Below are 15,022 nucleotides of genomic sequence, written 5' to 3'. Positions count from 1 at the left end.
AGAGGAACAGCGGCAAATGTTTTAGTGGAAAAGCTCAACCAGTTCCCAGAAGCACATATGCGGCACGCATGTTGCAAGGCACTTTTTCCTGTCTGCGTTGCCATGCGTTCTTTCTAGAGCTGGAGATGGCACCTCCCCTAGGGCAAACTGAGACCCCCCCCCCAAAGCATTATCCAATGCTGGACGTCTCTTCCCTACTTGAAGCAAGTGACGGAAGCCAGGGATGGATTTCTAAATGGTGGTGAATTCATTGTGAAACAGACCCACTGGAGTTTCCTATCCAAAGCTGCTTTAATAGAGGTAATAGAGTTGAACTGATCCTTTCAGGGAAAGACCCCCCCCCAGCCCTCCCCCTTCCAAAGAGAGTCTCATTACAAAAGCAGAAATCACATTTAATAAATTAAGTGAGGCCTTTATAGCCGGGCCTAATAAATAACAAAGGCAAGGTCCAAAGAGAAACAGCAGGCAGGAGGAGGAATCTAATGGCAGGAGGCAGTATTGAAAGTACAAAAGTCTAAAAAGAGAGAATGGAGGAGAAATTTGCACTCGCCACCAGCACAGCTGCCACGTGGGAAGGGCGCCGAGGATGCACAGTTGCTCAGTCCGGGGATAATTTAAGCAAAGCCGGGAGCGCAGGTTTACGGAGGCAGGTGTGTATACACACATGCGTGTACAAATCAGCCAGAAGCTTCAGTCATTTTGAATTGGGCATTCTGTGCATTCAAGGGTTTTTTGTTTGTTTTCTGAGTTTCGGAAACGGAATTTGCGTTTCCAAATTTAGCCGCCGTTTCCCACGTCCTCCCCTTTAAAACCCCGACAAGGCTTCTGGGTACCCCCAAATATTTAGGGAAAGCAAAACGATATAAATTGGCTTGCAAAAGAGGCTTCGAGACAGTCGTTTTGGATGGCGTTCTGGAGGGCCAGGCTTTTGAAACGCAGCCCCGGCTTCATTGGGGCACATTCACGGCTTCTTGGAACCGCATCATTGCCGTTAACGTTGGAGGGAAATACTGGGGCTTACCCCCCCAAATTGCCAATCCCCCTGGCCAAATGTATTAAGTTTATGTCCCTTTCTTTGCCAAACCCCTTAAATTTGTTTTAAACAAACAACCCTGCAATGTGCTGAAAAATATTTTGGGCTCCATCCTTCCTGGAAGGTTCCATAGCAAAGATGGATTTGACCTGGGTCTCCCTGTTCCTAATCCAACCTCTGCCCCATAACCCCACCCTAGGAATTTCAGAGGGTCTTGATTCTGTAAAATCTTGCTGCTGGCAGTATTCAGAGTCAAAAGGGAACAGAGGAATGGTGCAAATATTGATCACCTAAGAAACTTTTTCAGGGAGAGACAAACACAGAAACTACGAAGATTTTTGTCACAGTTGTGTGGCTTGGGTTTGTTTTTTTTTTGGCATGGTCAATGACTGGAGGAAAAGGAGGGCCTGCCTGCTGCCCACTTCTCACTGCGTTCCCCCCACCCACCCATTTCTTAAAGCCATGTTTTTTCCCTCTTTACGCCCGCTTTGCAGGTCCTTGCTGGTGATGGGCTTCAGTCAACAAAGGGGGAGAAATGAGACATGGAAGACCATTGAAATCCACAGGGCATACGGCAAACTCTTTGCACTCCCCCCTCTTGTGGCAGGGGGGCACGGGTGCTTTTCAGAAAAGGCACCCTCCGGCAAAAATGTGCCTGTGTGTATATATTGCATCTCAAGTCAGAGGGGAGGGAGAAACCATCTCGGCTTCACCTTCCCCAAATAAATCAGGGAAGGCAGAGGCCTCTATAAGATAGGGCCTCTGTTAACCTTGGCTGTCGTGGATGATGGGAATGGGAGTCTCAACCCAGCTGGAAGCTTCCAGCATCCCTAAGTTAAACATCCCTGGCCAACGATGGGGAGGTGGGTTGCCTTATCTGGGCTGAGAGGGGGGCTCCTGTTCCCAGCCCCCACATTATTTACCCTTTGAAGATTCAGTCCATGTAGTCAGTGGGGGCCGTTTGGGGTCTGCGTCTGGGGGCAACGTAACTAATCTGGGGGCAACTCTTGAAAGAGGCTGCATCTGTTCCTTCACTAGCGGCCCAGGAAAAGCTACTTTAAAAAGTTGTGGGTTGCAGCTACGGCTCAATCGGGATCACCATTTTGCAACCGGTTCTGACGCTACGCAAACGAAGTAACCCACCTCAAAGAGACAGCCCAAGCAGAAAAACTGGGGAGGGGAGAGAGAGAGACCTGGTTGCCCCCATTAAGTGGGGGGAGAAGGAGGATGAATCTCACTCCCCACCTTTCCGTTTGCAGCAAGATTTTTTTTTTTTTTACCCTGAAGGAAAGTCTGCAGTCCCCAGCTTTGGGAATGCGTTCCACCCCCAGCCACCCCATTTCACCTCCCCATCAAACACTTTCTGCCTCTTGCAGACACACAAACACAGACAGTTGGCAAGTGCACGAGGGATTCCAATATACTGCTCTCCACAGTAAAAAGGAAGTAAACCGGAGCTTTTCTTTAAAAAAGGCAGTGGCAAGGGACAGCACCCCCCCCAATTTATACACACACACACGTGCACACACACACCCAATAAATTAACCTGGCACACCACAGCCTCCCCCCCAATCACTCCCCATTCCCATCCCACCCTGATGCCAAGGTAGACTCGCCTGGAAAAGTCAAGGTGGGAGTTGAAACCGCGGCACCCGCTAAATGTTGGCAGTGCCACCCAGATTCACAAAACCAAGTGTTGGCAGCCTTTGGCAGTTTGTGTGTGGAGACGTAGCGTCAAGCGCTTCCACACCAAAGGCAGCCCGACACGGGATCTGCCCGGGGTTGGTTTCCGTGAGGTTCGGGATTCATTAGTCAGCTTGCTGCTTTGGCCATCTGGGGGGTCTGCCCTCCTGCTGCCCGCCCCCCAGCCCCTTATTGCACACACCCCCCTTTCCCAGCCCTGAGAGTTGACGGAGATCCCCCGGCGCTCCATCCAGTTCACACCTCGGTCTCCACGCCGGCCAGCTTGGGGGTGAGGATGCGGGGTGTGACGCCGGCGTTGAGGTCCGTTTCAAACTGCAAGAGCTGCCCCATGAAGTTAAGGTTGGGCGAAATGACGGACCGGCGGCCCTTGACGTACTTGTAGGCGTCGCCCATGGTCATCAGGGTGTGTTTCATCAGGTAGGCGATCACGATGGTGGCCGAGCGCGAGACGCCAGCCTGGCAGTGGATGAGCACCCCCTTGCCACTCTGGTGAGCCTCCTCTGCGGTTGGGGAGAGAAACAGCAGCGTCAGAGGCCCTGGCTGAGATACATCCCGGCTAACTTGCCACAGAACCAGGGTTAGCCAAAGACCATTGCTGAGGGTCAAGAGCATTCTGGATTATCTTATTCTAGCTCAGTTTAGTGTATTGTGCAAGCCTTCAATATCCACCTCCTGGTTTTCGGAGTAGTGTTTTGTAAGCAGCTCCTTGTCTGTTCGGCTTGGATGAATTCAGGGCTGGCTGCAGGGCGAGTCGGGCAGAGCCCTCAAGAAATCAGGGACAGGTTTTTTTAAACCTGCAGGTGATCAACTGATGAGGATTTTCAAGGCTGGGTTATTCGGCGTCCAGATAAATCCAGCCCGGGGTGCGTGGGTGTTCTCGTCCATCTAAGGCAGGGTTTCTCAACCCCTGCAGCTTTAAGACGGGTGGACTTCAACTCCCAGAATTCCCCAGCCAGCATGCCCAGCATTCTGGGATTTGAAGTCCACCCATCTTAAAGTTGCAGAGGTTGAGAAACACTGATCTAAGGTGAAAGAGAACTGATGTTTCATAACCCAAAGTTGTACACTGTCTCTGCTTCCAACATTTTAGGAAATGAAAAGTTATTCTAGAGTTTTTTTGGTGGTCCTAGGATGGAGGCACCGGGAATGCCATTTTGTTCAACCAGGCTGGATTAGGCCCATAAATTATTGCTTTCCCGTTGCCCTGTGTGGTTCTCGGTGTCGTTGCAAACCGGCTTCAAGATGAAACCACCTTAGCTCAGCGGCCGAGCATATCAATTGCTCACAGAACTTGCTAGGGTGGACAATTTTCTCATTTGGGGTTTGCAAACCATGGTTTATGGCTTAGCACGCTGGGCAAATTCACTCAATAGTAACATAGTCGAGACTTCGTGGCTTAATTTGATGGCAGCCTAGCAGAATCCCACCAGGCTTAAAATTGTCTGGTTTGGGCTAGTGTGTTGTGCGAACTCAGCCATTTATAAACTATGGCTTGTGCCTTAGCATGGTGCAATCCTAGCCATTGTGGCTTGTCCCACAAACCATAATTAAAACAAAGTATGGTTTAGCACCATGCAAGAACCCAAGCTCTGTCTGAAACCCCAGAGAGGGGCTGCTAGTCAAACAAAAGATTATTTGAGCCTTTAGCCCGCTATTTCTCAACCTCAGCGACTTTAAGATGGGTAGACTTCAACTCTCAGAATTCCCCCAGCCAGCATACTGGCTGGGGGAATTCTGGGAGTTGAAGTCCACCCATCTTAAAGTCGCTGAGGTTGGGAAACACTGCTTTAGCCAATAATCCGAATTTCCTAAAGCCTGTGCCCCAGGCTGCCTTAAAAAGGAAGGATTACTCCCCCCAATTTTTGTTCTTGTGCCCAAACTTTTGTACCCCTGCCCCACTGAGACCTGGCATTTTTCTTGCAAAGACAGGGGTGGGGAGGGTCTGCCCAGGCATGAGGATTTTCAGTCTGTTGTCGGCCCTGGTTTGCTCCCCAACCCCAGTGAAAATTAGGCTCCTACCGATGAATTCAAAAGCCTCCTCGAAGTATTGCCGCAGATCCTGGCGGTTGCTGTCGGTGGCAGGCAGGCGCTTGTAACGGAGACGCCCGCTGTCGGCGTGGTAGAGCGGCAGGTGGGTGGTGACGTTCAGGACGTGGCCCACGTTGAGGTGAAGCATCTTTTCCAAATTCTGGGCATCCTTCTCGTTGCCCAGAAAGAGGAAGGGGAGGATGGGGCTCAGCTCGGCGTTCTCCAAGTCGGGGGTGAGCGGGGAGCCCAAGTCGTCCGAGATCTCCGGGACGTCTGACCCAGTCGGACTGCCTGCGGCCGAAACACAAACCAAGATAGTTGCATCCTTGAGCATTCAGCTCGTTGGAGCTTTGGGACTTTGGAGCTAGAAAGCACTGCACGGGCAAACAGGGAGCGTGGCGGGCGCCGAAGTTGCTTTTTCCCTCCCGGCTTTCCAACATCTGTTAGGTGAAATGATCCTCCAGACTGGGGATGGGAGACCAGCCTAAAGGAAGCTCTGGCAATTACGTCATGCTACGAGCCGGGCAAGGCTCATTCTGGCTCAGTCGGGACTGGGGGGGCAAGGAATGCTGGGAGCTGTAGTTTGGGGGGAAGGAGAGGTACAAAGCTTGGCTGCCTTGCCTGCCCCTTCTTCTTCGCCACTCCACTCCTTCAGCTAGCCAAGAGAAGGGAATCTCAACCCCCAGGTTTTACGTTTTTTCATAATAGGCTTGGGGTAAGCAATGGGGCTGGGAATGTTTGCTGAACTACAACTCCCAGCATTCCTTGCATGTGGCTGTGACGGCTGAGTGTCCCATCAACATCTGGAAAGAACTCCGTTGTTTCTCCCTGCTTTAGCGGGCGAGCAAGAGGCTCAACTCCACTCCCATGAAAACAAGAGTAGCCTGCTTTTCCTCAGGCGACTCCTTCTGCACACCCCTTCTCTGTTGTCAGTAGCCAGGGAGAGGTATCTTAAAAGGAGCGTGCTGTTTAGTCTCTGTGTCTTACATTTTAAGGTATACTGCTCGTGAACGGAGATGCTCTATTTAGCATTCATGTCTGTCGGCCCCGGTGTCCTGTTGCAGGAAGTCTTCCTCCCGCCCGCCTTCCTCAAAGCCAACGGCCACTATCACGTCCTAGGCCGGACCTTGGTTTAAATTAGGCTCCTCCTTGGGGAAGTGCAAATCCCTCCTTACCTCTCTTACCAGGCCCTTCTTGCTCATCTTTGTGGACCAGATCCAGGACAAGGTGCAGGTTCTGCATAGGCTGGGTTTTGGGGGGCTTGGGGGGACTGGCCGGCGGAGTTTCCAGGACCCCCCCGCAGCCGTTCCCCTCCTTGGACCAGAGGCACTGCAGCGAGGAGTCCCGGCCGTCGCAGGTCCCCCGGGAGGAGAGGAAATCCAGCACGGCCAGTTTCCCTTGCTGGAACCGCCGCCGTCCTGGCGCATCGGGTGCCCCAAAGCGCATGGCGCCCTGCAGCTGAGTCTTGGTGAATTCCACCAGGTTGCGGCAGTCCAGGATCAAGGGGGACGTTTGCTGCTGGCCCTGCTGCGGCGGCTGCATGTGGGCCTTGCTCATCTTCTTGGCCAGCTCGTCAGGCCAGATGGTGCGGACAGTGTAGTCGTCATCGTCCTCCTCCTCTTCGTCTTCCCCGCCGTAGCAGCTGGGAGCTGGCGAGGGGCCCACCCGGGGGTCGTAGGCGACGATGGGGTCGCTGCTGCAGAAGCTGCAGGAGGAGCTGGCGGACTTGACCGAGAGGTTGCAAGTCAGGCACGCCAGGGAGCGCAGGGCCACCGGGGCGCAGGAGAAGCAGCCCGGCTTCTTCATGGACTGCGGGCTGCAGCCGGGGCAGCCCAGGGAGCGCAAACTGGAACGGCTGGAGAAGCAGCCCAGGGAGCGCAGGCTGGACTTGGCCCCGGCCTCCTCGCAGCGCATCAGCCGCCAGCAGCCCCAGCAGCCGCACTTCAAGGGGTGCATGGCGCGGGCGGGGCTGGAGAGCGAGGAGGAGCTGGGGGAAGCGTCCCCCGTCGGCTTGGAGTTCTCCTTGAAACACCGCTTCTTGAGCTTGGCCTGGGGCAGGAGTGCCTTCAGCTGGGGGGTCAGCACCCCTTTCTTCTCAGCCTGCTTGAGGTCCGGCAGTGAGGCAAAGCTGCGCTCCGACCCTCGACCTGGTGGCCCCCCACCCACTCGCAGCTTGAGGTCGAGGGCGTGCGGGTGGCCGGGGAGAAGGACGCTGCTTCGGCGGGCCGCGTCACAGGGGCCCTGGCTGGCGACTCGGCAGGTCGCGGATGGGGACAGTGGCTTCTCCCCGCCACTGCTGTGGGTGACAAAGCTGTGGCTGAAACGGAGAGCCAAAGTCTTGGGTCTCTGCAGCACGCCGATCCGCTCTTCCAGTGGCGAGGGTGGCATTGGGAAAGGTGAGCTGTGGAGAAGGGAAGAAGTCAGACGGGTGCCACAATACCTGGTCTTCCCCAACCCCAGCCCAGATGGCTAGCGTACTCTGATGCAGTGTTTCTCAAACTCAGCAACTTCAAGATCTGTGAACTTCAACTCCCAGAATTCCCAAGCCAGCATGCTCCTAGAATTCTATGAGTTGAAGTCCACAGATCTTAATACAGGCAATCCTCACTTAATGACCACAATAGGGACCAGAAAATTCATCATTAAGTGGTGCAGTCATTAAGCAAGGCATCACGTGATTGCACCCAATTTTATGACATTTTTTGCGGTGGTCATTAAGCTAATCATGCGGTCCCTTGATGATTTTGCTCGCCAGAAGGCGGCTGGGAAGGTCACTAAAGGCGAACATGTGACCCTGGGATGCTGCAACCGTTGTAAGTGGAAGGACCAGTCATAAGCCACTTTTTTCAGTACCAGTCACTAAACAAATGGTCGTTAAGTGAGGACTACCTGTATTGCTGAAATTGAGAAACACTGCTCCAGTGCAGCCTCAATTCCTGGCTGGAGCATCCTCAATTGCATTTGTTTAACCAGGTTATGGAACTGGGCTTACACAGCAGACTTCATTATCAACAAACTGGGTTCCCAGAAAAGTGAACTGAGGTCAAAAGTAACCAGGCTTGTTGCACCAATGCAGCCAGTTTCTAACTGAATTGGTTAAGCGAGAGCTAGGGTGGTCTAATGGGGGCAAGGTTCTGTATTAGGAGCAGAAAGACCCGGGTTCTCGTCCCCCCTCCGCCACTGAAGCTCCCCAGGTGACTTGGGGCCCTCGCAGGGTTGTTGTTGCTGTAGGAAAAAAAACGGAAGAAGGGGTGCCGTGTACACTGCCCTGAAGCAGCACAGGAACCTCACAAGCATAACACAACAATTGGCTTGTGAAAACCCAGGCCGAAGCGTCACCACAGCTAGCACAAAACGCCGTCTTGGCGGAAGATTCCTACGTACTGGGCATTATTTCAATTCCAGACAGAACTGGGAAAGGAGGCTGTTGATCCTAACAATATAAACTTCTAGATACCAGAAGGCATCTGACGCAGCGGCAGGTCTTTATTTATTTATCAGCGCATCCCCATCGCCACCGAGAGTTTACAACACCCATCGTCAAAGGCAGCTGTTTACATTCCCTTTTCGGAGACTTCCCTTTCCACGTTGCTCCAAACAGCCCTCCGTCTCCCCGGGAAACCGAGCTTCTGGCTCTGGATCCACTTACGGGGCCACTTCTGGCCTCAGTCCTGATAGATTTGCCCTTCTCGTTAAACCGCAGGGAAGACGCGGGTTTCCTCTGCAGTGGGAAAGGCAGGAATCTAATACGGCTAACCGTCTTCTCTCCTTATCTCCATCCCGGCTCCCGCGATTCATTTTGTCCTTAAATGAGTGAATCTCTGGATTCTAGGAGCAATAAGGAACTTCTCAAGTTTCAGAGACGGCAACAGGGAAGGCTGTATTCTTTGCTCTCTGCTGCTCTTAGGGTTAGAAGTTTGCTTTTAAAAAATTAAGCAGACGGGCTCTCCATCGGTCCAACCCTGTGCCTCGCCTGCGCTAACGTGGGATTGCAGAATGACTCCCGCCCTCTTGAACGTGTTACTACATTCCTTACTTTGGACAATTGTTTGGGCCCAGAATTTTAACCGTGTCATTTTTTTTTTTCTTGCTCCAGGGAGGGCAGAAAAGTTTGGCAGGAAAGCAGAATGGGAGGTAACAAGTAAAATTAACAATAACGCTTTTCTGCCCTCTCTTGCATTAAAAAAGCCACAAAGGTTTTTTTAGTTCCTGTTTTACAGAGGGGAAAATTAAGACCAACAGAAGTAGATTGTAGCTGAATCCTCTTTTTTTTTTTTTTTCCTTTGTTCAATCTCCTTCACACGTTTATATCTCTACTCCCCTTTTAAACTTTCATTGCTGGAACAAACGGATCATGCCAGGTGCGGGAATAATATTTTCTAAAGAGCGACATCAGATCACGCAGCGCAAAGGAACGATTTATTCCCATCCTTTTCCTCCTCCAACCCCACCTTTCCGAAAGCACATTTGAAGGGAAGCGGACACGTCTTAGCTAGAAATTGGGTCAAACTGAGCAAAAGCGCTTGATGGTGGGGGGCAAAGGGGCTCCCTCCCCTGCACCCCTAACTCTGCGCAGCACAAAGAAATACAGGCAGATTCCGAGCAAAGGTCTTTCTGATTTTGTCTCCGTCCCCAATTTTAGCTCTCTCGCGGTGCTTATTTTCCACCACCGTTTCTCTGCACCCCTGCGCCCGTTCATCCTCAGGAAAAAGGGCAGCCCCGGATCTGCATTTCCCTGCAGAGAGAAGAGGGAAAAAACAAAGGAGCGGGGGGGGGGGTCATCCACACCCTCCACATCCCTGGTTAAACACCCCCTGCCTGTTATTTAAAACCCCCAAGCCCTGAAGTCTTGCAGCCCTTTTATTCACTTATGCCTCCCTGCTGGCTTCCATCCGAAATGCCCTCACCCAAAAGCAACGCAGTTGTCATCCAATAACATTTTGATGCATTTAAGTTCACTTCTTTTTATGGCCCAGCTTTCTGGCAAGGTTTCCTGTAAAGTTTCCAGCTGTTTAGCTTCCTTGGATCGGATTACGTGTCGCAGGTACTCCTAGCAACGTCCCGGATGCCTGGGTCGAGGATCCCATGTTTACAATCAAGCTGGGAGAGTGTTACGTCCATTTCAGTGACAGGGAGGCTGAGGCTGGGAGAGAGGAGAGTTCTTTACAACTGCTGGGGGGCAGCTGAATGTTGCATTTCCTAAGGTGCCAACTGCTTTCCCAAATTCCTTGTCTATTCCTAGCATAAATTTCCAAGAAATCCTGGAAACGTCCGCCTTGCAGAATTCAAACCAGTCCTTAAAAAAAAAAAAAAACTTTCTTGAGATTTGAACCATCTGTCACCCTTGGCTCCCCGTCTCTGATGAGCTCTACAGAGAGGTGGGGCAGTCAGCGTCCCTTCCAGACCTCCCGTGAAGAAATCAAGCATCTGATCTTCCAATTCGGTCTCCCCCGCAACACACGGACGCGCACTAATTCAGATCGTAATTCAGATTTGGGGGCAGAGATCTCCCTCGCTTGAGAAACAAACTGAAAGGCTACCAACTTCCCAATTATTATTCACAGTTAAAAGAAAGTAATCCACGACCATCTCTGAAGCAGTTGCACACTCAGATACACAATAAAATTCCTTGGCACGCTGCATTTATGTGTCCCCCCCCCATTTGCACTAGGGACCAAGGCCCACCAAGTCTCTCTTTCACACGCACACAACCGACACGTACCTCTTGGCTATTAACATAGCCACAGGTGTGCAAATTCTCGTGGGGGATCCCTGCAAGGACCTGCACGCGTATGTTTTGCTTCTGCACCATCAACGCCCGAGTTCAGCTGGGATTTTGATCCCACCCCACTCCCCAGCTCGGCCCTGACTCTGTACAGCCTACCTTGCAGGGGGGTTGTGGGGCATTCTAAAAACAGCCACTCTTGCTCCAGGCTCAGTTCACAGCCCCCACCTTAGCAATCACACCCCACAGCAAGACAGGTCCTCCTTCTCTGCACAAGCTTTCAGGCCCACATCAGCGCAGACTTGCCAAATGACACAGTTTTAAAGAAATGCTTTACTTCTCACACGCGCACATTTACAGGCACTTTCCCTCTCCGGCACTCACTTTTCTGACCTGCCTGCAGCCTACCGGGTCCCCTCAAGGCGCTGCTGTTCCTTTCAGCGAGAGAAGTTGGAGAAAGCCTCTAAAAATACCAACCTGAGCTCAGAGCCTGGCACCACAACGAGGGCATCTGCCTTCTTAAGTTTCACCCCAGCATGAGCTCACCATTTGGCCCTAGACACACTGGGCGGCTTTCCGGCCGGGAGCAGGGTGGACGAGGAGCAGGGGACGGGCAGCGGGACCGGCCAAGGTGAAGAAAGATCTGAAGGGCCCCCCCAGACTTAAAAATGGAATCCGGGGACCCGTCTCCCTCCAGACGTTTGCTGAACTAACATTCCCAGTGTTTCCTGCCATTTGCCAAGGGGGTCCCAAGTCGATGCCCCCTCCCCAGTTTCCTCTGATGTAAGGGACCCCGGATGGGCCAAGTTACCGCCCTAAGCTAGTAGCCAAATAGCTTAAGACAGCCAAACTTCCTTGCATCTCAGTACGCCTTGTGAAGTCCCTGGCTTGAACTCGAAGAGGTTTGCTTGCTGGATTCCCCTTCCCTCGAGTGCAACGCCGGGCTGATTTCTAAGGAGCAAACTCCAGAGACTCAGATCGGATTGGGAAACACCAGGCGTTGTACAGCAGGGTTCCTCAACCTCAGCAACTTTAAGATGGGTGGACTTCAACTCCCAGAATTCCCCAGCCAGCCATGGCTGGCTGGCTGGGGAATTCTGGGAGTTGAAGTCCACCCATCTTAAAGTTGCCGAGGTTGAGGAACCCTGTTGTACAGTACAGTAGTTGGCCACTAAGCTGCAGGGGCTGGATTTCCACCACTGGCACACCCGGGGCGGGGTTTGCCCCTTCCGCTGGGCCCAAAGAGCCACGTGTGAAGACAAGCACCCCGACTCCTCCTACCCCATCAACTTTGAGAAGATGATTTGTTTGAATTAGTCTTCAATACCGGTTCCCGCGGAGCGAGATCCACCTTCCTATTGCCCATCCGCGGTCATCCAAGTCAGGGTGGAGAAGTACCAGAGAATTATTCCGGCTCCGAAGACAACGTTCCCACTCCTATTTCATCCCTGGCGGTGAGAAATCATTTCCTGCTTTTGTTTGTTCTGTTCTGTTGTTTTTATATTTGTTTGAACGGTTTGGAAGCCGCCCAAAGTCATATATAGGACATTGGGGGGGGGCGCTAAATAAATTTAAACCCACCAACCAGCAAAAACAACTCTATAAGGTAGGCCAAACGGATTGCATCTCTTTTGCAACTCAGTGAGCAGCGGCCCCCGTAACAAACCACGATGGTGCGAAAGCGAGGACCCTCATTGCAATGACGTCATCACACGCAGGCCAGGATTGCACACTCGATTCAGGAAGCTGCGTACAATGAGGTCATCGCGCACGTGTCATTCAGAAGCGCCTTAAAAAGGTTAAGAAAAAGCCATATTAAGCCAAAGGTTAAGATATACCATATTAGCCCCCTTGAATTGTATAAGAGGCAGATTTAAGACATTGGGGGAAATGTGGCATTTTGGAAGGGGCCACGATGACGGGCTGCACGTTCTTTTTAAAAAGCTGCACGAGGAGCAGAGCGATCAACAAGGTTCCTCTAGCCGAAGCACGCTAGAATCTAACCTAAAGGGGCTTGGATAGCCCCACGTCTAAATGTGAGAAACACAACCCAGCAGCGGTGGAGTAAACGTCTGGAGAAGCACTCTGGCTTGGCAGACGAGAAGGAGGTCCCGCTTTGCCCCGAGTTCAACTCCCAGGATCTCCAGGCAGAGCTTTGAAAATCTCTGATCTAAACCCCCGGAGACTTCGCTGCAAGTCGGCATCAACAACGGGCTGCCCATATTGCAGGTGGAAAAACGGAAGCGGAGAGAACGCCGCTTGCCAGGGGGTGCCACAGACGAGTGCCCGGCGAGTGACTTTTTGCTGCTGTTTTTAATTTTCTCAATTCAGTTCCTTCACCCAGACTAAGGGAGGTTTTGTTCTGCAAAAGCGGCATATAAATCTGAAAACAAGGACACGCTGCCTGTCGCCCCCGCGTTGTTCGCTACGCTCGGACCCCGCTGGTCTCTCCCGTTCCAAAACACCGCTTGCACGGATTCGACGCCCCAAGTGTGCCTACGCGCACCCAAGACACCTCTCTCTCTCTCTCGCATAATCTAATCCACAGATATTGGGCAACTATGTAATTTTCTTTCATCCTTTAAAAAAAAAAAAACACCGGAAGGGGATCCCCCTTTCACAGAGATGCTTGCATTCATTTATCCGATTTCTATCTCGCCCTTTCATCAAAGACCATGCACTCGGGGCGGGGGGCAGACGGCTCACCCTAGACCTGGTTAAAATTCCTCTGCCGAAAACACTTAAGAAGCCAGCTACTCCGTCCCTTTCTGTGGCCCACCGCCCTCTCCCAGACAGGTGTCTTTCTTGTACGCCAAACCCCTGCTGCTGCTGCGTGTGAATTGACACGCACACACACCCCACCTTGTATGCCCTCTCGGCACCCATCTTTGCCACAAACCCGCCAGGCCCGGTTTTCAGCGCCCCAGCATCATTGGCTTAAAAATAACTCCCCGTGTCATGACCAGCAGTCATAAGGCTCCTTTTTTTAAACTCGGGCTGGTACCTAGAAGGCAAAACAGATCCCCCCCTCCTCAGAGCATCACCAGGAGCCTTTCCCCCCTGCGCCTCCCACGCACCCGGATCTGTCACAACACCCGACCGCCAGCCACCACAAATCACCCACTCTTGTGCTGCCACCTTAGGGAATGCAAGCTCTGGTCTCTGTCCCCCCTACAATTCCTGTCCCCCCCCTCCACCTTTCCCTGCCCAGGTACCTTTGTGGCTGCGGGGGGGGGGCAGCGCTCTCCAAGCCTGAAAGAGCCCCTCCGCGTCCCCCCATGGGGCCAAGAGGCCCCCTTGCTTCTCTTCCACCCCCCACCCTTGGGGGAAAAACGTGCTAAAATGCAGTTCCTCTTCTGCTCTCTTTCAGCCCCAAACCAGTCCCTGCGAGGGGTGCACGGTGGGAGGGGGGGACTTTCCACCCTTAGACGCCCGGTCGCGCCTCCCCCCTCCAGCTTCTCTCATGCACACAGACACCCCCCCACATACAAATCCAGAGCTTTGCTTGCTTCTCCTCCAGAGTCGCCCCCCTTGCAATGGGCAAAGTGGGGGGCAAGCCAGCATCTTCCTGCCTCCGACAACCTCCCCCCCCCCGGAAGGTGTTTGCACTCACCTTCATCACATCCTCAAGCCGAAATCCGTGAAGGAGGCGAGCGAGGACGGCGGGAGGGTCGGTCCCTGAATCCGGGGCTCCGGACCCCTGGCCAGACCCGGGCGCCGCTCCCTTTGCTCTTTCCCCCGCGGGGCTCCAGGGTCCCCCGTCTCCCCTCCACCGCCACCCCCCGGCGTCCCCTCCTTGTTGTTAGAGGTTGTGTTTTGATTTTTTTTTCCTGCTCGGGGCGGGAGCGAGGCTCGGGCTGGGGAGAGCGGGGCGGGGGGGGAGCAGAGGGAGGCTTGCAGGGTGACCTCATCGGCCGCCAATCAAAAGCCGGCCCGGCTCTCCCGGGGAAGGTGACGTAGGAGGGCGGCACGTGACCCGGCAGGTGGTTCCATTCATGGCGAAGCGGGCGGAGCGGGGAGACCCCTTGAAAGAGTGGGGGGCGGCCGCGCGCGGGGGGGGGCGCCGTGCGTGTTTTCCAGAATAAAAGTGTGAACTGCTGTGGACGATCGTTATCCCGGCCTCTTTGCTCACCGAATGCTTTTTTCCCCCTATTAATGTTGTTCTTTTTATTTTTATTTTTGTTTTTATCCTATTATTTTTATCCTATTTCGTTCTCATTAATTTTTTTTTTTTAGATTTGATCGTGTTTGATTGTACGCCGCCCAGAGCCACCTTGTGCGAGATGGACGGCCGTATGAATTTGATCGACAAATAAATAAATAAATAAATAAACCCTGTCTTTTCATATACCGCTCGGCGGCGATTATTATTATTCATTATTATTATTAATGAATAATAATAATCAGAGATAATCATTATAAACAACCGCGATGGTGCAAAAGGGGGGACAGACGAGCAGACACATACTTGTCCTTTTTTTTTTTTTTTAACAACAGTTGTCTATTTTGGTATTAATATTTTATTCTCTTTA

At 52.6% G+C, this 15,022-nt stretch overlaps 1 protein-coding gene across 5 annotated transcripts; it reads right to left on the bottom strand.

Moving 5' to 3' along the window:
- Positions 1–371: 371 nt before the first annotated feature.
- On the bottom strand, positions 372–14,291 carry LOC103054993 (dual specificity protein phosphatase 10-like). Of its 5 annotated transcripts, none has more exons than XM_088137394.1 (5): positions 14,104–14,291; positions 9,673–10,061; positions 5,941–9,500; positions 4,757–5,056; positions 372–3,237 (listed from the first exon to the last, which is right to left on the bottom strand). In XM_088137394.1, exons 3-5 carry the CDS (start codon positions 7,151–7,153, stop codon positions 2,972–2,974), a joined length of 1,779 nt encoding a protein of 592 aa, XP_087993520.1. In that variant the 5' UTR covers positions 7,154–9,500; positions 9,673–10,061; positions 14,104–14,291; the 3' UTR covers positions 372–2,971. The 5 variants fall into 5 exon arrangements, with proteins under 5 accessions (XP_087993520.1, XP_087993517.1, XP_087993518.1 ...); XM_088137391.1 differs by having other exon boundaries at positions 5,941–7,166; XM_088137392.1 differs by having other exon boundaries at positions 5,941–7,166; positions 9,673–9,908.
- Positions 14,292–15,022: the final 731 nt, after the last annotated feature.

The sequence above is a fragment of the Python bivittatus genome, unplaced genomic scaffold, assembly GCF_059951505.1.
Source record: "Python bivittatus isolate LINGU-HERP-01145 unplaced genomic scaffold, Pbiv_v1 ctg000180_np1212, whole genome shotgun sequence".
NCBI classification, from domain to species: Eukaryota; Metazoa; Chordata; class Lepidosauria; order Squamata; family Pythonidae; genus Python; species Python bivittatus.
The sequence above is the reverse complement of the archived record's forward strand: the minus strand, read 5'-3'. Positions and strand labels throughout refer to the sequence as shown.

Excerpts from the sequence above, each read along its gene's own strand:
- LOC103054993 (XM_088137391.1), bottom strand. The coding sequence starts at position 9,704 with ATGTTATTGGATGACAACTGCGTTGCTTTTGG. Across the intron at positions 7,167-9,672 it reads GACAACTGCGTTGCTTTTGG|CTCACCTTTCCCAATGCCAC; the intron begins GTGAGGGCATTT and ends CCTTCTCCACAG. Across the intron at positions 5,057-5,940 it reads AGAAGGGCCTGGTAAGAGAG|GCAGTCCGACTGGGTCAGAC; the intron begins GTAAGGAGGGAT and ends TTTCGGCCGCAG.